A 22,721-nucleotide genomic window follows, 5' to 3' on the forward strand; every position below is an offset into this window, starting at 1 on the left:
ATGAGTTGATGTGTTTGAATGTATTAAGAGGAGATTTACACTTTTGTTGTGGAATTAACTAAATCAATGTTAGGTAATATAGGGGAAAAGAGAAAACAAAGCAGTTACTAACCCTCAGGAAAAGTAGTTGTTCAAGAAAAGTAGTTGTAATTTACATGGTCAGTTGTAAATATTTATATTGCTTATATCAAATGATGATGACCAAAAATAACATCCTGGCAGAGGCAGCAGAGGAGGTGATCGGTAAGACAGTGGTACCAGAGGAAAATCTGCCTTCCGTACTGAAAAAATCATTAGAAAATACCTGAACCAGAGTAGTGTATAAGTCTGTTACGTAGAAGTTAAGAAGTCAAAGTTAGAAGAAATAGCTAAGGGATTTGATGAGTGCTTTTGGAGAGCCAGAATTGAGATCAAGAGTGGGGATTTCTATAGTTTTTCTTTCAAAGCATAGAAGTGCTGTTTGACTTCTGAAAGTATATACATTCATTACTTTGATAAAAAATTAAATGAAAAAATGTTTATCACTGTTATCTAAAGGCAGACAGATCAGTAGGTGGATTTATGAAATGGTCTGTAGGAAACCACAATTTAGACAAATCCACTACTGTTGAATACTTTTGATATTGATACTGGAACTGCTCAGCAATTGCCTGAGAAATACCCAGAAACAGGTGAAATAGTTTGGGGCTAGAATTTCACACTTAACTAGGTTCTTGCCATGAGAGCAGTTGGGTGGCTTCCTGAGACACGCCTCCAAGCTGGGGGTGCCTGTGAGCAGGGGAGCTCCCAGAATGAGACAGCCTTAGGGCACAAAGACGCCAAGCAGCCCCAGCACCGTTGGTCTGCACCTAGCGGAAGGAAACAGTTATTTCTAAGATTGTGCCTGGGTACCTATCACACACTTTTATTCCTGGCTTCTTCTTTAAGGAATTTTAAAAAGTGAGTATTTTCTTTTAAATATACTTCAGAGGGAAGAAAATAAGTTCCTGCCACTCAGCCAGCACCCTTACACACCTATGTTAAAATCGCATTTGTTGTGCAACAATTCTAGGTGGGACCTGTGAGAAGGATGGATGACAGCAGGAAACCAAACAGCTGTTGTGTAGCGACTTAAAAGGAAATTAATATGCCAATCAGTAGAAAGCTGGCAGTTGCCAACTAGACTGACAGAAGCAGCCCCAAATGCATACATAGTGCAATAGCAGGAAACAGACCTCCTCCTTAGGGTGATTTATTTTGAACAAAATCAGCTGGTCCTTTGTAAGGCTCCTGAGGCTGAAGATGGAAAGTCCAGTTGTCATTTGTACTGTGGACTTTCAGCAGAGCTCGGCGGGGAGCAGTGACCCTCCCCACAGCATTTACTGCAGCACAGATATACTGATAGGTAGAGGTGACTGGTAACAGGCGTGGTGGCAAAGAAAAACTGAGAACAGTAATTTATAAAGGTTAACACCATCTTTGTGGCGAGCAGAAACTGTCCTCTGTCTTCCATAACCTGGAAGTACATATCCACAGAAAGAAATTTCCAGTTGGGGCGGTTAACCAAATAGCAAGTCATAAGCAGTGCAGCCAAAACACTGCTGAACCAGAAACTGGTTTAATCAACACTTACTTCCTAATTCTGTGAAGCTTGTTGAGCAAGGAGGGTGCTTATTTGAAATGATGCCAGTGGGTGGAAGTTCATTCATGGCTGACAAGAACTAGTGGTCTATGTCCGCTGGTCAGCTCTTCCTGGAGGTGAGTCAATAGGACATGTTTTAGGTCAGGCTGCAAAGGACATATTAGGTGCACTGCTGACGCTAAGTAATTTGACATCTGTATATACCTTCTGTTACAGGGGTTTAGGTTTGCGTAGGGTGCTGGAAACGTTGACCAGACTCTCACTGCTCATGTTCTCAGCAGGGCAGCTTTACGTGTTTATTTAAACAGTCCTCCACTGTAGGCTCGTCTGTTTTACTTTCCTACATCTCAACAAGACTAGATAAAATTAGCATTTGGAAAAATTGCATAAATTCAAGTGCGATTATTTTAAGTGCAGCTTTTCTACATATTTGACTTTCTCTTGTTAGTATTCCAGTATCAATACTGTTTTACAACCTTTTAAAATAAAAATTAAGACAAGGTAACCAAGTCTTTCTGTGTCTTTGTACAGGAAACTATGAATACAGTGAAATGGGAGGAGAGAAAAATGCAATAATAAAGATAAATAAGGTTTGTTGAAATAAAATCTTTTTCTTAAATAATAACACTTTACGGTGGTTTAGGACATAGCTAGTGCCTCACCTATATCACAATATTTAAATAGAACTAATATGTACCCATGATGGAGGCCTTTTGTTTTTTTCTAGGCTCGGAGGTCGAATCAGTGCACAAGTCAGCACTCCACAGACTTCGTTCCTGATGTGTTCTCTTCCGGTAGTCACACTGCGGGGCCATCTACCTGCAGAGCTCGCTGGTGAGTATTTTCTACTTCAATTTGTGCTGCTTATACTTGATGTTATAATTAACTTTTGGCTGAAATTCAAACTCTGGCTGATGAAAGCCCACCTTGTTTTTGTTTCTGTTTCTTTCTTTTGGAAAATAAATGAGTGAGTTCTAGTGAAGAGAAAACCTGCGTTTTTGCAACCCTTCCTGTTTTGCAGTGACGGCCCGCGCTAGTGGGCTTTGTTTCCATTGGCGGGGGAGTCGTGCCCACTCGTTCTGTGGGAGGGGTGTGGGCTCCTTGTCAAACAGCCGGCCTGGTGCCTAGTGAAGCAGGCCCCACGGTGACTGGCATTGGATACTAAGTAGATATTTGTGGAATTTGAGGATTGAATTGGGGTCTTAAAATCACTTAAGAGTTGGTTAAACAAGCAAAATAGGTTAAGATTGTGTGACTTAATTGTAGAGCTTGGCAAGGCACCAGAGAAAACGGCCACATCCGAACGGCTGTGGCGCGGCCACACTGCCCCGCCGTGGTCGCCGCGGCCACACTGCCCCGTCGTGCTTGCTGCTTCGTCTTGGCCATGGGTCCGGCGGGGAACCGTCACCCCCGCTGCCGCTTCGCTCCGTGGGGCGGGAATGGCGCTGCTTCTCCCCGCGGCGATGAGGATGTTAGTCTAGACTGACTTTTTAAAAAGTATGTTACTTAAGGTAGAAATTCAAGCATTATTTTTATGAATGAGATAAATGATTTTTTATTTGTAATATTGAAGTTGCTTCCTTAAGGAAATGAGTTCATTTTAAAAGTGTTTAAATAGAGATTTTTATTTTAAATATGGTTTATAATGCTAGGTATGAAAAATGCTATTCAGAATATGATCCTATTATTACTCCAAACTCAGATTTTTGGGATTCTGATGAAGGTTTAAAATTTATCTTTTAGTACAGAATTCTTAGAAGTCCATGAAATCAGTGCATTGATTAGGCAGAAGAGACAGGAACTGGAATTGTCGTGGTTTCCTGATACTTCACCTGGAATTGGAAGGTAAAATAAATGGTGAACTCGAGTGTTGGCATGCTAACACAAACACAAGATTTACCAATAATACCTAAGTACAGAGGCCACTTATTTAATAGTTTTGTTTCTAAGAAACTTTTGTGCAAATAAAACTTTGGTTTTTCACATGTCTATTGAAGATTGCTTTTTAAAGAAGCCTTTGAAAAGTAGAGAATCCTCTATTATCTGTATAGTAAATGTAGACATTTGATTCATTTAAAAGGGAGTGCACCTAGTGGTAAGATTCATCAGTGCCAACCTGTAGATCCACCCTTGCCTCGGTCTATGCTGTCAGCTGAAGCATGATTCTATCGTGACATTTCCCATCTCCAAGTGCTCTGAATGGCTATCGGAGCCCTGCTCTGCCCTGGCACTAAGGATTTTTCTTTCTTAGTTTAAGTCCTGAAGCGACCAGCACATTGTTGGGTATGTGATACATACTTAAATCAAACTCCTATGTGAAGATCAAGGTCCTGCCTGAGTTTTACATAAAATTTATCCATATGACATGTCACTTTCTCTTATGTATCACTGTGATACAGTTCTACATAGAGCCTTCACTCCCTAAGAACGACAAAGCAACACAAAGAGAGGTACAGTTAGGACCCAAATGTATATAATAGGAAGCCTGTTCCTGGAATCAAGTATTTTTTGTGCAGGTACAAGTTGTACAGGGCTGTCCAGGCCTCTCCCCTTCTACCCCAGAGTCCCACCTCACCCTGGGTAAGACAGTCCTTTGTGAGGAGACTGGGTGGGTGAAGAGGGCCAGCAGCTGCTGGGTGTGCTGGGTCTGGATGCTGGAACTGTAGGGCGGTCAGCAGGTGCACAGGGACACTGAGAACTCGGAGGAACATAGGCCTTACCCCGAGGAGTTGTATTAGATGGTAGAGAAGTAGAAACTAGTTCTTCCTTTTTCTTCTTCAAAATGGATGAAGTTTTTATTCATAGACTGATTTCACTTCAGTCTTGATAATTTTTAAAACTCTTTGATTAACGTGACTGAATCACGCATTTGCTTAGAAAGGGGGGGGGAGTCCAAGGGGCGGGAAGGTGCCTGCGCCTCTGGGGCTGTGGGGATGCCTGTTTGTTGCGAAGTGTGGTGGCTGCACGGAATTACACATTGGTCAGAAGTCATCAAATCACGCTGGAAGTCTGTATTTTATTTGCACATTCTGTTTTCCTGTGCATTTTACTATCCAAGCTGATTCTTTTTAGGAATGGAGAAAAAAAGTAAAAGCCAAAAAAATTGTTGACAAAATATCACATTAAATTATCTAAAAGAGAAATTATATATATATTTTAAACTACTATAAACTATTATATATACTACATTACCCTTTATCTCCCTGTGCCATTAATTGATCAGGAAAACATGCTTTTAAAGAATTTTTTCCTTTGCGGCTGGTTGGTAGCCATCTTTGAACAATGAGTAACCTTGGATTTACATTTTTGCTATTTGAGCAAAAAAGTACTTAATCACACAGTATTTTAAATGTGCTAATCTGCTTTGGAAAATTAATTTTAAATTGCTGGTTTAATTTTTTAAAACAATTTCAACAAAAATGTCTTTGTTCTGATTTTCAGAAATGATTTTATACCCTGGAACATTGAATCAGAAGTCCCTCCTTTCATCTCTTCTGTGTTGCCAAGAGCTGTTTTTTCAACAAGTACCATATCTTTACAAAATTTTGGTAAAGTTTGAGAATTGTTCTACTAGATTAAAAAAAATCATTATTAGCTTCTTTGAATCTCATAAAAAGTGAGTGTTAATGACCTTGAAAAGCTATAAGATACAGGTAGTATGTATTTGCACAGTGACCTGACTTTAAAATTGTTCCAATTAGAAATATCCCTTTTACTTTAAGAAATTACAACATCAAGTCTTCAAGGAACTGATCAGAAATCTCCCTTCTGTTTAGGGCTTCAGTGTCTAAACCGAAGCTCTTTAGAAGTAGTATCTCCTCTTAATGATGCACAAATAGTTCGAGTCTTTATTTGTACATGTTTTCTCTTGCTTTTTGCCTAGGAAATACCCATTCATAAATCAAAAAGTAGTTACCAGAGCAAACTTCTTTTCCTATAAATGGCTCACAAAGATTCTAATCTTGTGGTGACTCATTTCAGTAGCATTAAAGACGTTGAGGAAGACCATGAGTTAGTAACTGTGCATTTGTCATGATTTGATTCACAGTATATTTTGTTTCCCTGTTAGAGACATCTACTTTATGCTAAATAAACAGAAGCCACACTATTATTTACTGGAACTTGTGCTTACTTTTTACTTTAAAAATAAATACTAGGTACTTGTTGGAAGGGATGTGCGCTAGCGCACCCGCAGGAAGGGGAAGAGAAGCAGCAAACGTCAGGGGCGTCACAGAGCAGAGGGTCCAGACGGAAACCAGCAGCAGCCCCAGCGCGGAGGTCCACGCGCAGCACGAGAGCTGAGGCGGGCAGGCGGCCTCCGGGGTCCCCAGCAGCAGGTGCTTCTGGGTGCGGTGCCCCGGATCCCACTCCTCCGGTGAGCGTTCCCTCTGCAGCTGAGCCGGAGAGGCGAGCAAGACAGGCTCCCAAACGGAAGTCTGTGAGAAGAGGAAGAAAACCGCCTCCACTGAAAAAGAAACTTCAGAGCTCTGTGCCTCCCCCTGAAAGACCGTCTTCCAGCGATTCAGCAGGCGAAGAAAAGGCAGAATCTGACCCCTCGCTGGGATTAGATGTGGACAGCGGTCACACTTCTGTGCGGACAGACGGAGAGAGCGAGTCTGCTCATGGCTTGAGGATTTGCAGTGAGCATGTGGAGGACGTTGGGGGACACGCCGAGAACCACGACACCGAGCGGAGAGTGGGCTCGCCGTCTTCTGAGCCCTGTACCCAGGATCCTGTTCTGTTGGGTGTAGAGGAGGAGGACGTGGAGAAAGCTGAGAATACAGGTATAGGGGCCAGTATTCTGTGTTCAGAAAGTAAGATTTCTGAAAGTATTTCTGAAAAAGGAAATCATCCATTGGAAAATCAGATCCAAATATCTGGACCTTCAGAATCAGATACATGCACAGATCATCCTCCACATGATTTTCTTCCATGTTCAGGGCCTGAAATTGAAGTAGACCAGCTGGTGCCGGGCCCCGGCACGTTAGCTGAGAGCACAGAGCCAGCAGTTAACAGAAGGAAAGTTAGAGAGAGTTCTGAAGTAGGAAATCCTGCCCATGAGGTTTCGGCAGTGAAAACAGAAGAGCGTGTAGACAGCCCCGAGTCGGGACCTCCTGAGGGAGCAACCACACGGACAGCGGGCAGAGGCCCTGTTGCAGACTTAGAGGCGCAGCTGCTTGCGCAGGTGGGAACTGAAGATGCAGAAACAGGTTCAGCGTGTGGTGCTTCAGGGCACGGAGACTTCAACAGTGTTCAAGACTCTGAAAATAATGTATTCGAAAATATTCTTGCCACCAAGTTAGACAAATCTTTAGAAGAAAAGACTGAATCTCTGGTTGAACACTCCAGCCCTACAGAATTGCCTAACACACACATCGAACAGATTCAGAAGCATTTTAGTGAGGATAATAATGAAATGATATCTATGGAATGCGATTCATTTTGTAGTGACCAGAATGAATCTGAAATCGGGCCATCTGTAAATGCTGATGCTAAACAATTGAATGCAAATTCTGTGGAGCACAGTTCCCAAAATAACATGCTGCCTTCTGATTCTGCAAATGAAAAAGTTGAAAGTGTGTCTCAGCCATCCGAAAGCCCAGTGGAGACGGCAGGGGAAGCCAAGAAGCCTCGTACTCGAAGGTCTAGATTTCACTCCCCGTCTACAACTTGGTCTCCCAGCAGCAGTGCTGCACGAGAGAAGAGGGCACAGTCTCCGTCCCCCAAGAGGGAACCTGGAACAGAGACCAGGGGGTCCCGGTCACCCTCCCCCAAGAAAGAAGCCTCAAGAGGACGGAGAAGGCCTCGCTCTCAGTCCCCCAGCAGAGACGGCGCACGGGAGAGGCGGCGGTCTCAGTCTCGGTCTCCAAAGAGGGATGGCACGCGGGAAGGCAAAAGATCTGCGTCTCTGTCCCCAAAAAGGGACGCTTCCAGGGAGAGCAGAGGCCCTCAGTCACGAGTGAGAGGTGCCTCCCCGCAAGACAGACCCAGGTCCCGGAGCAGAGAACGAGAAGGCGACAGAGCCGGGCCCAGGAGGGAGCGAGGCAGGGAGAGGAGGCCCAGGCGGTGGTCCAGGTCCAGGTCTCGTTCTCGGTCACCATCAAGATCGAGAGCGAAAAGCAAGAATTCCTCATTTGGCAGAAGTGACAGAGACAGTTACTCTCCTCGGTGGCAGGAGAGGCGGGCAGGTGACAGCTGGAGGTGCCCGCGAGGAGGTGAGCGGTCCAAAAAGAGCAACCTGGAGAGGCAGAATGAGAACACGAGGAAAGAAAGAAATGACAACAGCACAGACGCCGAAGACCCGAATTCTGTTGACAAACACAGAAATGACTGTCCCAGCTGGGTGATAGAGAAGATAAATTCTGGGCCTGACCCGAGGACCAGACACCCCGAAAAGTTAAGAGACTCCCACTGGGAAGAAAGTAGGAGTGAAAATTCAGGGAATTGCTGGAATCAAAGCTGCGGCTCTGGCTGGGCGTCTGCCCACGGAGGAGGCGCTCACAGGGGCGGTTCTGCCCACGCGGATCCCAGCGAGAACCGGTGGCAGAACCGGAGACCCCTCTCAGGGAATTCGAACAGTTCGGGGAGTGAACCTTTCAAGTCTGCGGAGCAGCAGCCCTGTAAGCGGAGGGGTGAGCAGCAGTTCGCCTTCGCGACGCCGGCGGACCGGTCGGGGTGGACCTCTGCCTCTGGCTGGGCCGTGAGGAGGACGCTGCCGGCAGACGTGCAGAGCTACTACTCCCGGCGGGCGAGGGGCGCCTCTGGGCCCCTGTCCGCGTGGCTGAGGCACGAGGAGGGAGCTGCCGAGCCGGGTAATCTGTTTATTTCTTGCCCTGACAGGGACTGTAGGGTGAGCCCTCGCCTGTGTGCAGCAGGACGCCTCTGGGTGGTCGTGTGATGTCGGTGCGTCCCAGCGTTTCTGTGCGGGGCACTTCGCATTGTGTAAATATACATACACAGGCATCAATATGCCTTTCTATTTCTTGACCCCCATCCCTGCCCCAAACCTTGCCAAAGACTTAAATATTTAAGTGTAGTTTGCTGCAGTGCAAGAATTTAGGTTCCTATGCATTATTTAATTTCTATTTCATGTATTTCAGATATATGCACTTGAATTTCTTTAATCATTGTTCTCATATAAATAAGTCACGTTTCTAATAAAGATTGATTTTTCCTTGAATAGTCTTGTTAAGAACATTGCAGGAAAAAAGCTGTTGGAGAATTTTTTTAATGGCTAACCTTCTAATTTAGTAACCTAGTTAAATTTAATATGGTTTCTTCAGTAAGTTTCTTGTGCTGACTCCTTGCCAGTACTGACAGATGTTACCCTTGTGACCTTGCTGAATGTCTTCTTTTCGTTAGAAAGTCAGCCATATTGCTCAGCGATGGCAGGGTGCCCTGGCTGGTGGGGGCAGGCCTCGGTGTCCTGAGTCTGCCACTCACTGCTTATTCTCACTGTAGCCAGTGGCCCTTGGCCTCTGTCTGAAGATACTTGTAACGTCATCTTTCTCACAAGCTTCTTTTCTTTTGATAGAATCTAACCCAAAAGACCAAGCAAACCAACAGGGTGACGTTTCTCAGCTGGCGGTGAATGTGATGCAGCCGCAGATGAGCGTCATGCAGCCGCAGATGAGCGCGCACCACCAGCCCCTGGGCATCTTCCCGTACCCAGCGGCTGTCCACGCCCCCTTGGTGAACGCCCACCGTGGCCCCTTCGCCGCTCCTGCCCAGCTGCCCCTGCACCTGCCCACAGGGGCACCTCTCGGGCAGGTCGCCACTCAGGGGCCACCCCCGCCCCCACCGCCACCCCCACCCCCGCCGTCCCAGCAGGTTGGCGGCATTGCCTCTCAGCCCGATGCCAAGCGAACGCAGGTGTGTGTAACCGCGGCAGACACGTACTGCCAGGGGTCGCACGGCCGTTTGATTAGGGTTATGGTAAACCTTCAGGCTCTTTTTCACTGTCCTTCCCCAAACCTCCCACTCCCAAATAAGAAAATGAGGTCATTGCATATTTTCACATCTAAGCTCCGTTATGTACTGTAGGGGACATTCGAACAGGTTTTTTTTTTTGTTGTTGGTTAAGGAGACCACATTATGACCCAGTTGGAATCAAGAATCTTCCCAATTCATGGGATTCCTTAGTGGGAGGGAACTTGTGATGAAGTATGGCGACCAGTTGGCCTTATTTGGACAAACAGCGGATAAAGCCCTTGATGCCTGTCACTGTCAGGGTTTCATTTTCATGCTATAAAGAAAGATGTGCCTCTGAGACATTTGAATAGTTTGTAAACATGGGGCTGCTTATAGCTAAAATGTCCACGTTTCAGAAGTTCTATAATCTTGAAAGCAAGATACAGTTGGAAGATCGGGGGAATGGGGTTCCAGATTTTGGGATCTTTTTCTCCTGTCCACTTGCTGCAAGCCGGTTGGCACCGCCTCCTCCTTTCCTGCACCCTTTAAAGTGGGGCACCTACAGCTTAATTTTGTAATTTTGTGGGAAAGGCTGTGTCCCTCCTGGTGGGCTGGCCCGGCCTGTTGGGGGGCAGTTGAAGAACGGCGCATTTTCTTCTCAGTCCTGTTGCTGAGAATGATGTGCAGTATGTATTTCCCCCAAGTATGAAGGTGGGGTCCCTGAATTTTTTTCATGCCTCTATGGCTGACAACCTCGCCCTGAGTGCGAGTCCTTCGCTGACCCGCGGTAACTCTCTGTGACAGGGACCCGCTCCCGCCATGCACGTCGGCGCCGACACGAGCTCGCCGGCCACTTCTGCTTCTGCAGCGGCCGCAAGCAGCGTGGGAGCCGTCCCGGGACCCAGCTCCGGCAGCACGGCGTCGTCGAGTCACGGCAGGCCCAGTGAGGCCATGAGGCCGGCAGAGGGCAGAGGAGGCGCCGCGGTGGAGGCCGGTGCGGACAGCTCGAGGGCCGACAAGGTGCGGGCGGTGTGCCCGGGGGCCAGACAGCCTCCCTTGCGGGCGGCCCGTGGGTGTCTGTCGCGGTACATGGCCGCCTGGATTGCGGCTGGCGGTCGGTTAAGGGATGTTCGCTCTGCGCGTGGGGGTTCCAAGCGTGACTGAATGTGCGGTGCCCTCGATGCCACATTCTTAAGGGGATTTTCTGGAACTGTGCACTTGGGCAGACAATAATGGCACATTCTCCTCTTATCAGAAACTGCAAATTCAAGAAAAAGCAGCGCAGGAGGTGAAATTGGCCATTAAGCCGTTCTACCAAAATAAGGACATCACCAAGGACGAGTACAAGGAGATCGTGCGCAAGGCGGTGGGCAAGGTGAGCGGGGCGGCCGCCCGCTGGGTGGGCGGGGGGCGCCCGGGTCGCGCAGGGACGAGGGGGGCGCCCAAGTGCCGCCCGAGCCGGTGTCCTTGGAGCGAGCCCCACCTGAGGAATGTCTGGCTTCTCCTTGCTCCTCAAGACCCACCCCCACGCTGCCTCGACCCCTCACGAGAACCACGCCCCCCTCTCCTCGCAGGTCTGTCACAGCAAGAGTGGCGAAGTAGATTCCACTAAAGTGGCGAATCTGGTCAAAGCCTATGTAGATAAATACAAATACTCACGGAAAGGGGGTCAGAAGAAAACTCCGGAGGAGCCCATGCCCGCTGACAAGAGCGCGGGCTGAGCGGGGCCCCGGGGCCGCCGCGGGGTCTGCAGGGCGGGCCGGCCGGGAATCGTGTGCGGCGGCTGGGATGGGAGTCTCGTCTGCATACAATCATGTTTTTTAATGTAGGATATAATGTGTTGTCTAAATAAATTAGTTCTGCACTGCAACCTCTATGCCCTTTCCTCCCCACGAAAATAAAAATGAATTCAAGGGACTGTTGAAGGGCTGGAGGAATGTGCGTTCTTGATGGGCGGCGCCGTGGTGCGGGCGCTGGAAGACGGACGCCGTTCTGGTCGAACCGTGGCGAGCCGGGGTCAGAGACTTGTGGGCGCAGCGGCCGCGGGAGCGAGGTGTGTGCGTTCGTTCTGTCGGCGAGAAGTGAGCGGACTGCGCAGCCTCCCCTCTCCTTACAGAAAGTTGACGTATCGCCGAGAGAAGGTATTTCTGATAAGAGCGCATTGGTCGCGGGGCCTCTCGTGTGTACTTTGGAAGTGCACATCTGCACAAACAGCTCACAGAAAACAAGTCCCGCGAGTGGGGCTCAGAGCTCCCACCTTCGGGACTCTGCCCGCCTGTCGCATCACCAAATAAAGTTACGCTGCTGGGTATTCTTTTGTGCCTTTTCCCTCCAAAAGGGAGCCGTTTGATTCGCTGCATTTGCAGCTTTGGAAGTCTCATTTTCTGTTGAATGTAGAAAAGGCCAGTTTGGAAAAAGTGTTGACTTTGTGGAAATTGTTCTTTGTAGAATCTTGTGCCTCAGCGATGTCATTTGTGCCAGCTGGAGAACCGCCTTTAGGAGGCGACAGTCCTCGTCCCCCCCCCCCCCACCCCCCCCCCCCCCCCGCCCTTCCTGGGGATGAAGGCAGAATTACGGGACTTCCTTCCGCGGCTTTCATTGTTAGCTCATCTAATTAATCACTAATGAAATCCTTTCCACACTTGAGAAATCTCCAAATGCTTTATGCTGAATAAAGTGTTAGTTTGGCGATCAGATGGTAGCCATTTAACCATGTTGCAAAGTCTAGGCGTTAAAACCTCTGTGCTTTGGAAAGGGGGCGGAGCCCTGTGACGGCATCGTGGCATCCTGGAGGTCAGCCTTCCCGGGACTAGGGGTCGGATTGTCCTGTGAAATACGGGATGTGTTAATTTTTATAACAGGGCAGTTTAAAATGTTAGAGTGCCATTAATTGGCATCTAAGAAGAAAAATGGGTTATCTCCATGATAAAGTATCTTTCACTTCAGTAACAATTTTCAATAAATATCAAATAACTGGAAAGCTAGTCAGATAAACTGTTACTGGCTCAAAGTCAGATGTACGCCTCAGCGAGACAGACTGACACTTTACTAGCTAAACTAGCAAGAGCAGCGCTCTGCAGCTTGCGCTTTTCGGAAGTAAAGGTGATCTGTTTCTTAGTTTTATGTGCATGTTCCTTTCCTGGTGCTAGTTTGACGGGCTAAGTGATTTGAGATGCCGGGCCCCAGGATTGCGCTGGTTCATGATCCTTATGCGGTGATGAGCACGGTCCCCAAAGGGTGAGGTGGTTTTCCCAGCACTGCTGGTCCTTATCCTGCATTTCTGGGCATTCGTGAGACAACATTCTATGGATTTTTATATATATGCACACACACACACATATATACTTTTTTAAGGTTTGTGTTTAGATTATGATGGGGAAACAAGTATATTTCTTCTAATAAAATATGAAGACAGTGTTAAATATCAATGCACAGCCCATTTGTTTCATTTTTGAACTGTAAAAAGCTGTGTGAACAGAACTTCGATCTACTTTGAGTTCAAGCTGGTTCACACTGGAAGTTCTGTAGCGAATTGTCTGAGCTGATTAAATCGCACAATGCATACTTTTCCTACATTTTCCTTTGAGAGTTGGATGACATTTTAAAATTTGCTTGATACCATTTAGCTTTTCAAAGATGTTTAAAAGTTTTGAAGAAAAACTAGGTGGTCTTATTAAGGGTTATAAAATCTCATTTCTTGGTAGCAGTGCCATGAATTATTTCCACCTTTCTTGAAAATAACAGGTATTTATCTCATAGCTGGTGAGGGTATGGGTTAGATGACATCTAATAACTAAGGAAGAGTGTGACTGGATTAGAATTCAGACTCTTAAAACAAGTATTTAAGAATCTGTTAGGAAATGCCTGCTTTATGTGAAAAAAAAATACATGGCTTTAGCATCACCCTTTTTTTCTTCAGAAATTTACATTAATTTTGCATGTGTACAAAGTTAACCAAAATCATTTTATGGGGTTATCTATGAAGGTTCAGTATTAACTTGACTTTAGAATCTGGGTCCCTTTAACTTACTAGTCACATTGACCAGTGTTTTAGACTACCCCAATGCTGAGAATATTGAGACTAAAAGTACATTCCAAGTTTTGTGATTTTCTTTCTCTGGTAATTACATTTTCTCCATTGTCTCTCTTTAAATGGCCACGTGTACTGCTGTCCTCGCCCGAAGGCTGCGGCCACAGAAGCCCAGGCAGCCCCGTGGCTCCAAGCAAGTCTAGGACGAGGATGGCGCGCCATCTGCCCAGATGATACTCGTAAACAGATACGTAGTGTGTAACATTTTCTAATAAATGCTTTTTACAAACAAAGTAGTGTCTTTAACATTTTATTAAGATTCCTGGGAAATGGCGACTTTTACCTCATAGGTACCCTTTGCAAACACGCACTGAAGTAGTTCTGGGATTTGTGTCAAAGTAGCCAGCGTCCTGATCACATTAATGTCCCAGCGTGAAGCAAGCTTAGTTGGCTGTGGGCACACATTTTAATAGCGGTTTTTCCTAATGGCATCATCACATAGGAAATTAGGAAAATTTCAATAAAAAATTTTGTAGAAGAGGGAAGAAACTGAAAACAGTCACCTGAAGCCATATGGCGAATGGAGGAGAAAGAGGTGACAGCTAGTAACCCGATCATGCCGCGCGTCAGTCGCTGTGTGGGACTTGACCTTTTGCACTTAAAGTTTTCAGAAATTCTAATTTTAACAATTATTCTACAGCATGATTTTTAATGGCTGTATAGTATTTTGTTACATGGACCTACTGTTACTTAAAATAGTTCTCTACTGTTGGATATTATTCATATTAATGTAAGTTAACTAGTAAAGTATAAATTGTACTAATATAAGTAAGAGTGATGTAAACATCTTTGTACATAAATTGTACTCATTTCAGATTGTTTTCTGGGGACTAAATCCTTAGTTTTTATTTTCCCATACAAATTTCTAACGTGTAATTATGCACACATTTGATGTACAGTTTTTAGAAATTCAGTTACATTTAGTGCAAAACTATCATTTTACTAAGCTAATTTTTCTATCCAGAGAAAACTATCAGAAAGTCTTCATCTTTCCAAATTCTTTACTGCTTTTACAAAAATGCTTCTTAAGATTCCAGGAAAATAACAGTTTTGCAGGTCCCTCGGGCCAGCACGTGAATCACTGTAAACTCGCGCATTTCTAATCCCCTCAACAAACCGAAGGCTCGTTGTCACGTCCGCTGGGCGCCGGCCGGTCCCCGAGCGCGCGGGCCTCCCCGGGGCCTCCGTGCGCGCCCGCCGGCGCCGGGGCTTCGGGGCGTCGTGCCCGGGACGTGCCGCGGCCCCCGCGCCTCAGCTTGGCCGGAGCTCGGCGGGCGCTCGGCGGGGCGGCCCTGCGCCGGGGGAGGCGGGCGGGCGGGCGGGCGGCGAAGGCTCAGCAGTGCCAAGTTGCATCGAAACGATAGACGTTTTAGCTGTGCCAGGGGTGCCCTTGGGAACACGAATCTGTACTTTTCCTGAAAGGTAATTGGAGAACAAGCATAAAGCGCCCCAAAAGGGCCGTGGGCGCTTCCCGCGCCCCTCCTAGTGTCTGCGGCGGGTTCGGTCCCGGGCGGGTGGTGCGCGGCCATTCCAGGTGTTTTCTGGGAAGAAATAGAAAAATAGGACGCGAAGTACACGCAGGGTCCCAACCTGCTCCGTCGGGCGCCCCGGGACGCAGGGACCGGGGCCATTTCTGGGCTGGGCTCGGTCCTCCCGCGCCCCGGGGGCCCCGTTCCTTGTGCCCCGGGACGCGGCCGCGCGGGCCCAGCTCGGCGGCCTCCAGGTGGCGCGTCCCGGAGGACCCAGCGGGCACCCGGGGCACCAGGCAGGGCAGCGCCTGCGCCCGCGCCCTTCGCCGCGGAGGAACGAGGCCGCACGGCCGCCGGGGCCCCCGCAGCGCATCCTCGGGCCCCTCGCGGCCGCGGCGTCGGCGCTGCTGCAAAGTCCGCGGGCGGCTTGGCACGCGGATCGCACCGCTCGGAGCAAGTAGTTAACGTCTGACCCAAAGGGCATTTCCTTCCTGCTTTACTCGAGGGAGGCGCCCCCCCCCCCCCAACACACTGCGAGGCGGCTTCCTCACGGCCCTGGGTCCCCCTTTCGCGGCCTGGGGCGCCTCTGCCTCCCCAGCCTCACACGCAAGAAGCGCCCACGGGCTGCAGACCGGACGAGACTTGAGCGAGGCAGGAGCGGAGTGAATCCCGTGGTTCGGCAGGGAAGCAGGCGCCGGGTGGGAAGACAAGGCCGGTAAGCCCACTAGAAGGGACCCAAAAGGAGTAAAGCAGCTCAAAAGTAGGAAGCTGGCGGCCAGGGGCAACCTGGGCCCTCCCCAGACAAGGCGCCTCCGCACCGCCTGTTCTCCGTGCCGACCGGCGCACGCCAGCGTCCGACCCGCTTCAGCACCCGCCGCAAGGCCCGGTATCCAGGAGAAGCTGCCTTGGCGCCGAGGCTGCGTTTTAATCCGGCGGACGGTGGCCCGGCCCCCGCTGGACGCGAGGCAGACGGTCTCGACTGACAGCTTCCGGACAGAAGCTGAGCCTGGAAAGGAATCAAAGCGGTGTCTTTCTTGTGCTAAGTTAACAAAGAAGAAACTTAGTGTCTTATCTTATCAAAGATGAACGTTCTGGGACAATCTGGCAGGTCTGCACCTGGCCCTGTGTCGCTTTGCTGAAAATCCTCAACAGCCTATAAAAACCCCAGATCCTAAACCCTTAAGGATGCCTCTTCGAAGCAGCCTGCACTCTCCTTTCTCCAAGAGTGCATCTTTTTGCTTTAAATAAACTTCTTATTGCTCGACTTACATTTTGTCTCTGTGCTTTTCCGGTGGCGTCTTGTTACTTTTGTCACTCTAACTCTCCAAATTTAAGCTCAAACCGTCATCCCTCTGTCCTATTCCAGATCCGTAAGGAGAGGCTGCTCGGAGCTCAGGTCTGGGCTTGCAAATCACGGGCGCCTGGACGCCCCTGGCCAAGCGCAGCTCACCGTCGGCTCTTAGCAGCCCTCCTGAAGACCTTCTTCCTTTTGTGTCTAGGAAAGTTCGCAGAACATATTCTCACCCCACCCAGTACTCTGCGGCTCCCCCGGATCCTGGGGTGGTGGGGACCCAGTGCCCACGCCGGGCAGATCCAAGCGGATGCTGGATGCCGCGAGACCCTGGCTTGAGGAGTTGGCAGGGGACGCGCCCCAGGCTGAGGGGGTCCCTTCACTATTCTGACCTGTCATTCCCTGACACTCGCTCTAATAAATCCCTTCCTCACCTGGTACCCCGACTTCCCTGTGTCTCGGAACTGACCTCTCCCCTCAGCACTGTCGGCATACTAACATTTTTAGGTCTAACTCTGTCCAAAAGAACATAAGTTGTTCAGACTGTACACCAGAATGGGTAGTTGTTGATTGGAAACTATGGCTTTGGTTTATTATAAACTTTGGCCTTAAAATGTTCCTTTGTTAAGGGAATTCCCAGAAAGTTTTTCTGGCTCTAAGAAGTTAAGTGATTTCAAATTAATACATTAAATACTTGGGGAAAAAAATATGAGAAGTATGGAAAAGCTTAAAAACAACTGTATAATACATAGAAAAAAACACTTAATAGAAACAAGACAGCAAACACAGGGCAATGTGAACCAAAAATAGCTGTTTTGTGTCTGATTCCCCATGGAAAGAATTCTCCCAATTAATCTCTGTAATTAGGCTCCACATGTTCTGGTTAAACAGCCCCACTTGCCACATTACCTTGGCAAAGGTAACCTACCCTTTTTAGCCCACTTGTAAAAACATTAGCTGTTACACTGGGTTTTTGTAAGAACTAAGACAATACCTGTAAAATGCTTATTAGCACGGTGAACTGACAGAGGAAAGTGATTACCAAACGTTAGCGACCAGCATAAAGTGTGGAAACAATTTAACTGTCTGTCGATATGTCTCTTCAGGCAAGGGAAACAAAAGCAAACACAGGTGGACAACATGGACTGAAAAGCTTCTGCGCAGTGAAGGACCATCAGCGAAACGAAAAGGACGGGCGCTGCCGGTGGGAGGTCTTGCGAACGGTACGTGCCGAATGTGCGGAACAGAAGAGCTCGCACACCACCAAAGAGACCTGATGACCCAATCAAAACATGGGTGGAGCACCTGGACGGACATTTTCCCAAAGGAGACACACAGGTGGGCAACACACATGAAAAGACGCTGCTAAACATCAGGGAATTCGAGATCCCACCTCACACCGGCCAGAATGGCTGGTGTCCAGAAGGTGGAACAAGCGGGAACCTGGGGCTCTGCTGCCGTAGGGACGGAGCTCCCCAAAAACCTAAAAATAGAAATACCGTATGACCCAGTAATTCCACTTCTGGGAGTTTACCTTAAGAAAACAAAAACGAATTCTGAAAGATATGCGCACCCCTATGTCTACTGCTGCGCTATTTACAGCGGACAAGGCAGGGACGCAACCTAAGTGTCCCTCAGATGAAAGATGAAGATGGACATACACACAACGGAGTATTAGTTGGCCATAAAAAAGAAAATCTTGACATTTGTGACAATAATGGTATTAACGGTATTAAAGATAAATATATGATGTCACATGTGGAATCTACAATACAAAACAAAAACAAAAACAAACAGACTCAAGCATAGAGAACAGACTGGTGGGCGCCGCAGGGGAGGCGGGCGGGGGGCTGGGAGCAGGTGGTTTGTTGTCTTGATCTGGGTGACGGGTCACAGGAGCACACACGTCAGAATTCAAGCTGTGCACTGGGACCTGTGCTTTTTGTAGTGTATACAAAGCAGAAAAGCAATCGAGCTCACGCCCCCTGACCCACTGGGAAGGGTTCCAGCTAAGAAGTCACAGCGCGGCCGCAGGATGGACCCTGTTCTAGAGCCACAGGAAGGCAGGAGATACCAAAATGGAGAGATGTTAAGATATCAAAAAATTTTAAAGCAGCGTTTATGGTATGAAATCTTTTGTGTAAAAAATGAGAAAATACTGGTACTTGCGCACACGAGGTCCACAGTGTACTCAAGAAACGTGAACAGCGGCTGCCCGCGGCGGGGAGCGCCCACCGGGTGCCCTTCAGCGCTCTTCTGCCCCGGGAAGTGCCCGTCACCCACTCGCATGTCGCTTTCCAAGGGGCGTCCGGCGTCCGGATCCAGGAGCCTGCATGCCGAGCGCGGGGCCACCGCCTGGTCATCCCAGGGGCGCACGATGGGCCCGGCCCTGTCCCCGCACACGGGTGAGTCCCGCGGGCGGCCCCGCGTGGGCCAGGCACGCCGAGCCAAGTGCCCTTCCTGCCCGAGGCACTGATGCGGAGTGGGAGGTGAGCTGCAGCTTCCCGCGTCCACGCGGGACCTCGTCCTCCTGTAGGTCTCCTGGTCTGAGGGTCCCGGGCACGCCGGGTGCCCCCCAGTCCCGTGGCTCTGCTCGCGTCCCGGGTCTCCCGTGACAGGGCATCCTTGCCCTCCGTCCGGTGCTTCAGCCTCAGTGATGAGGTTTGACATTCCCACTTAAAAAACCATTTCATTGTCATTTCAGGGTTAAAAAACACACACATGGCGTGACTGTAAAGCAGTAAGACAAGCTTCCACGGGCGGCTCGTCACCCGGTCCCGCCGGCGAAGGGCGCAGCCTCAGTGCCACAGACGGGCACCCACAGGGCCTCTCGGTGCCCCCGCAGAGCCTCAGACAAGACGCCGCCACCAGGGACGAGGTTTCCGTTGAGCGGGGGGCGCCTTTTCACGAGAAGGAAACACAGAACTTGGGCGACGGGCACTGGAATGCCGCTGCCCGGTGACCCGTTACCTCGTCATGAGCCCCACGAAGCTTGAGGCCCCGAGTGGGAGTCGTGCCCGGTTTCATCCGCTCACATTTGGAAACTTCTCCGCAGAGACCATCGCTGGAGCGACGACCCGCCTATACGTGGGCACAGAAGCCAGGCCTGCCGCGCGTCCCAGGGAGGCGAGAGGAGGAAAACCGTGTGTCCACACCTGACATTTCTCCTCTTTTCTATTACCATTGCACTTCCTTATTTTGCAAGTACAACGAATAGAAAATTCTCCAACTGATGTACATTTGGGGGCATTTGAGGGCTGTTTTGGTGTTTTCCATGACACCTCTGGGGTGTCTGCTGGGCAGCCCCAGTCTCAGGAGGTGGGCCAGGAACGCCTACCCAGCCCAGAAAATAGTCATCGCTGAGGCCGGACAGGGCGCTTCTCGGACATCAACACGCGGCAGAGTGCAGGGCCGGGGCCCCTTGCAGGGAGAAAACTGATTTTCCTTGGATACTAGTTGAATCAAATCATTAAAAACATTTTTTATCTCCAAACTAAGGCCCTTTTACCGTAAGATTCTGTCCCAAATTCAAGCTGAAGATCTGGCTGCATGTGGCTCTGTGTGAACAGCCAAAGAAAGCACCGTGTCCAATGACAACCTGGCTTCGCTTTGCATCGTAACAAATGGAAAATAAATCCTGTGGTAGCCCATTTATCTCATGCTCATTTGTCCAATAAAGGGCCACTTAACTGCCCTCTGTTTACTGTATTATGACTAACCTACGATCCAACAGGTGACTGGACCTCGCCTTAGCTGCACTTAGAACGAACTCTCCTTTTGAAGAATGTTTTAAGCATACTCAGAAATGAGGACTCAAGAAAATGTTCAGTCTTTTATTTAAAAACTATAAACAGTCACCAAAGTGAATAAAGCCATTCTAGAACATAAACTGTTAGGTCTATTATCTTTTACCGCACATCCTAAGGACACAGCAGAAAGGTGGTTGGGAGGCCTTCCACATGTTTGGATGCTAAGAGAACAAGCAATAGGCAGTTATAAATGGATACATTTCACGCTTGGGAAAAAGACAGTTAAGGAGGTGAGCAGTTTGTGAGCAGGAATGTGGTACAGTATTAAGAATGAAGAGTGACACAATGGAACCCCACACTGTATTAAGATAGAAAAAGTAGTGAAGAAAATGTCATACCTGCACATGATGCATATATAACACAGGAGAAAACCTGTATAAAATTCCATGTTTTTAAACCAATTTACAAATACAAAAAATTCGGTGCAAGCTCTGAGCTTGCCCATGACAAACGTCTACAGCGGATACATGTCAGGGAAAACCAAAAAATACCTTCGAATAGTTTTTCTTCTAAAAAAATGACATAAGATATATTATTCCATACTCTTTCAGCCAGCAAAATGAGTTCTACAAGGTGTATAATACAAAAAAAAAAATAAAAGAAAATAAAAGAAAAAATCACAGTTCCACAAAACTGTTCTGACTTTACAGTATCAGTACCTTTGCAGAAGTATTTACACAAATGTAAAGAACATCCGTCCACTGCATAGAGTATATCACAATTACTTACAATTGACAGGAAAGTCTAGAAAACTTTAGGACCTACCCATAATGCTTCTAGGGCACCACAGAATGCATTTCCAGTGGCTGCAGTGGTATGGAAGGTGTTCCTTCTATTCACAAATATTTACAAGATCTATTCAGACTGGTAAATTTTTATGATAATAAATAAGTGAAAATATATTGGCTCAAGTAAGAAAACCAAGCTACTGATTTCTAAACAAAACACGCAATCCATAGCTAGATATCGGTGGCCCCTCTGAGATCAGGGGTATAGATGTGCTGAAACTTTTTTTTTTAATTATTCAAACCAGCTTAAACGGTTTTGTAAATATAAAAATGTGCTCCTTTTTGGATATAGATAAAAATATTTAATGCTTCTATTTCATCTGCTCATGTAGGTTTTACAATATTCCATGTATATTCCAATGTGGATGGTACTGAATTCTGATCACACCAGTTTCCATCAGGATTTATCAGGTCTGGAGGCATCCTGCAGATAAGCTGGTTGACAATCCCACGGCAGTTTTTTCTTTTTCTTTCTAGATTTTTTTTTTTTAAACAGAGAACAAAGGGATTCGCTCAGAGATCAGAATACGAAGCTTCCTCTAGCATCACGGAGGAGATAAAATAATTCATTCTATGGTCTCTGTTCCATTAAGACGTCGCGCTTCTTCAGTGACAGATGTGAAATGTATCTGACGCTCTTTGAGGCATCACTACAGAAGTGGAATTATTTTTCATTGCAGCATTTCTGAGTCTTTGTCTTGCTCTTTACTCTGAACTGTAAAATTAAGTTCATAAAGGCATTTGGCAAGGGTGGAGGAAGCTTCCATGTTGCTGATGGCTAGCGCGGACAAGCTGTTTTCATGTCTCTTTAACAATCTGGAAGAAAACACACAGAAGCTCATCAGTATCCAAGATCACAGCGATGGTTCCTTACGGATCTTGCAAGTTCAAAGAACGCGAGCGCGCAGCTGCACGCCCTGAATGTCAACATGACACTGTCGGGAGAGAGGGGGGCTGGGCAACGAGCGGGCCGGCCTGGCCAACTTACAGCTGAGCCCAGTGAGGCCGACCCGAGGCCTTCCGAACTGAGATGACGTGGAGTCAGGAAGCAGCCTTGCCAGAATCAGGCAGTTACCACTTAGCTGCCCTTGTCCCGTGGTGCCTTTTTAAACATGGGAGACCATACCAATCTTCATTCATGCTTTTAGAAAATTCAGATCCTATTTCTGACACAGTCAAATTTACAGAATCCAAGAGTGGAATGGCAGTTACCGGGGACAGAGGGGAGACGGAAGTAAGACATCAGCGGGCACGAAGTTCTAGGTAAGTGAGACGAGTCGGCTCTAGACACGGGCTGCTCAGCATTGCGGCGACAGCCAGCAATCACATGCCGGACGCCACAGGGCCGGGGGGCCAGGCCTCTCGCTAGGGGTCCTTGCCACAATAAAATAAATAAAAATACAGAGCATGGCAGAAAATGCTAGAGAGGAACAAAATGGCTGCTTTTAAGAGATGACTTGAAAATAAAAATTGTATTCTAGGTCTGATTAAAATTTCTTCCCTTCATTAAAGTGAAACCAGGCAACATTTTAGCTCGACTCTCACCTGAATACCACATCACTCCATAAAGAACCTGGTTTTTCTTAATTTGTAAGTTTAAAAAATAAAATTTATACCCAAATTATAATATTGATGTAGCTCTTTATAGAAGGCAAAAATTATAGACGTGAGCCTGTCTTAGCAAAGCAAAGGGTAATGCTGAGAGCAGAGGAGAAAAGCGGTCAAAATCCCCCGGGAAGTGG

General features: G+C 47.8%; 2 protein-coding genes and 1 long non-coding RNA gene across 11 annotated transcripts in view; 2 read left to right on the plus strand and 1 right to left on the minus strand.

The window, feature by feature from the left end:
• SCAF11 (SR-related CTD associated factor 11) overlaps positions 1 to 11,457 on the plus strand; it is a 62,813-nt gene extending 51,356 nt beyond the window's left edge. For 7 of the 8 annotated variants that reach the window (XM_073223166.1, XM_073223171.1, XM_073223170.1 and 4 more), the window contains 9 exons: positions 2,153 to 2,211; positions 2,349 to 2,455; positions 3,365 to 3,466; positions 5,063 to 5,169; positions 5,779 to 8,433; positions 9,156 to 9,493; positions 10,337 to 10,552; positions 10,788 to 10,907; positions 11,107 to 11,457. In XM_073223166.1, coding sequence (XP_073079267.1) covers positions 2,153 to 2,211; positions 2,349 to 2,455; positions 3,365 to 3,466; positions 5,063 to 5,169; positions 5,779 to 8,433; positions 9,156 to 9,493; positions 10,337 to 10,552; positions 10,788 to 10,907; positions 11,107 to 11,253 — 3,851 coding nt within the window. In that variant the 3' untranslated portion in view covers positions 11,254 to 11,457. Of the gene's footprint in view, positions 1 to 2,152; positions 2,212 to 2,348; positions 2,456 to 3,364; positions 3,467 to 5,062; positions 5,170 to 5,778; positions 8,564 to 9,155; positions 9,494 to 10,336; positions 10,553 to 10,787; positions 10,908 to 11,106 lie in introns of those variants that run through there. The other variant, XM_073223172.1, reaches the window with a different exon arrangement.
• A 6,271-nt stretch (positions 11,458 to 17,728) lies between these two features.
• Positions 17,729 to 20,032, plus strand: LOC140846527 (uncharacterized). The gene is made up of 2 exons (XR_012125696.1): positions 17,729 to 18,787; positions 19,087 to 20,032. It is a non-coding gene; the product is annotated as an uncharacterized lncRNA (long non-coding RNA).
• Positions 20,033 to 20,201: 169 nt separating this feature from the next.
• The window catches only part of ARID2 (AT-rich interaction domain 2), a 148,174-nt gene continuing 145,654 nt past the window's right edge, over positions 20,202 to 22,721 (minus strand). For both annotated transcript variants that reach the window (XM_037009498.2, XM_037009506.2), the window contains one exon: positions 20,202 to 21,795. In XM_037009498.2, coding sequence (XP_036865393.2) covers positions 21,651 to 21,795 — 145 coding nt within the window. In that variant the 3' untranslated portion in view covers positions 20,202 to 21,650. The remainder of the gene's footprint in view (positions 21,796 to 22,721) is intronic.

Source organism: Manis javanica, chromosome 15, assembly GCF_040802235.1.
Source record: "Manis javanica isolate MJ-LG chromosome 15, MJ_LKY, whole genome shotgun sequence".
NCBI lineage: Eukaryota > Metazoa > Chordata > Mammalia > Pholidota > Manidae > Manis > Manis javanica.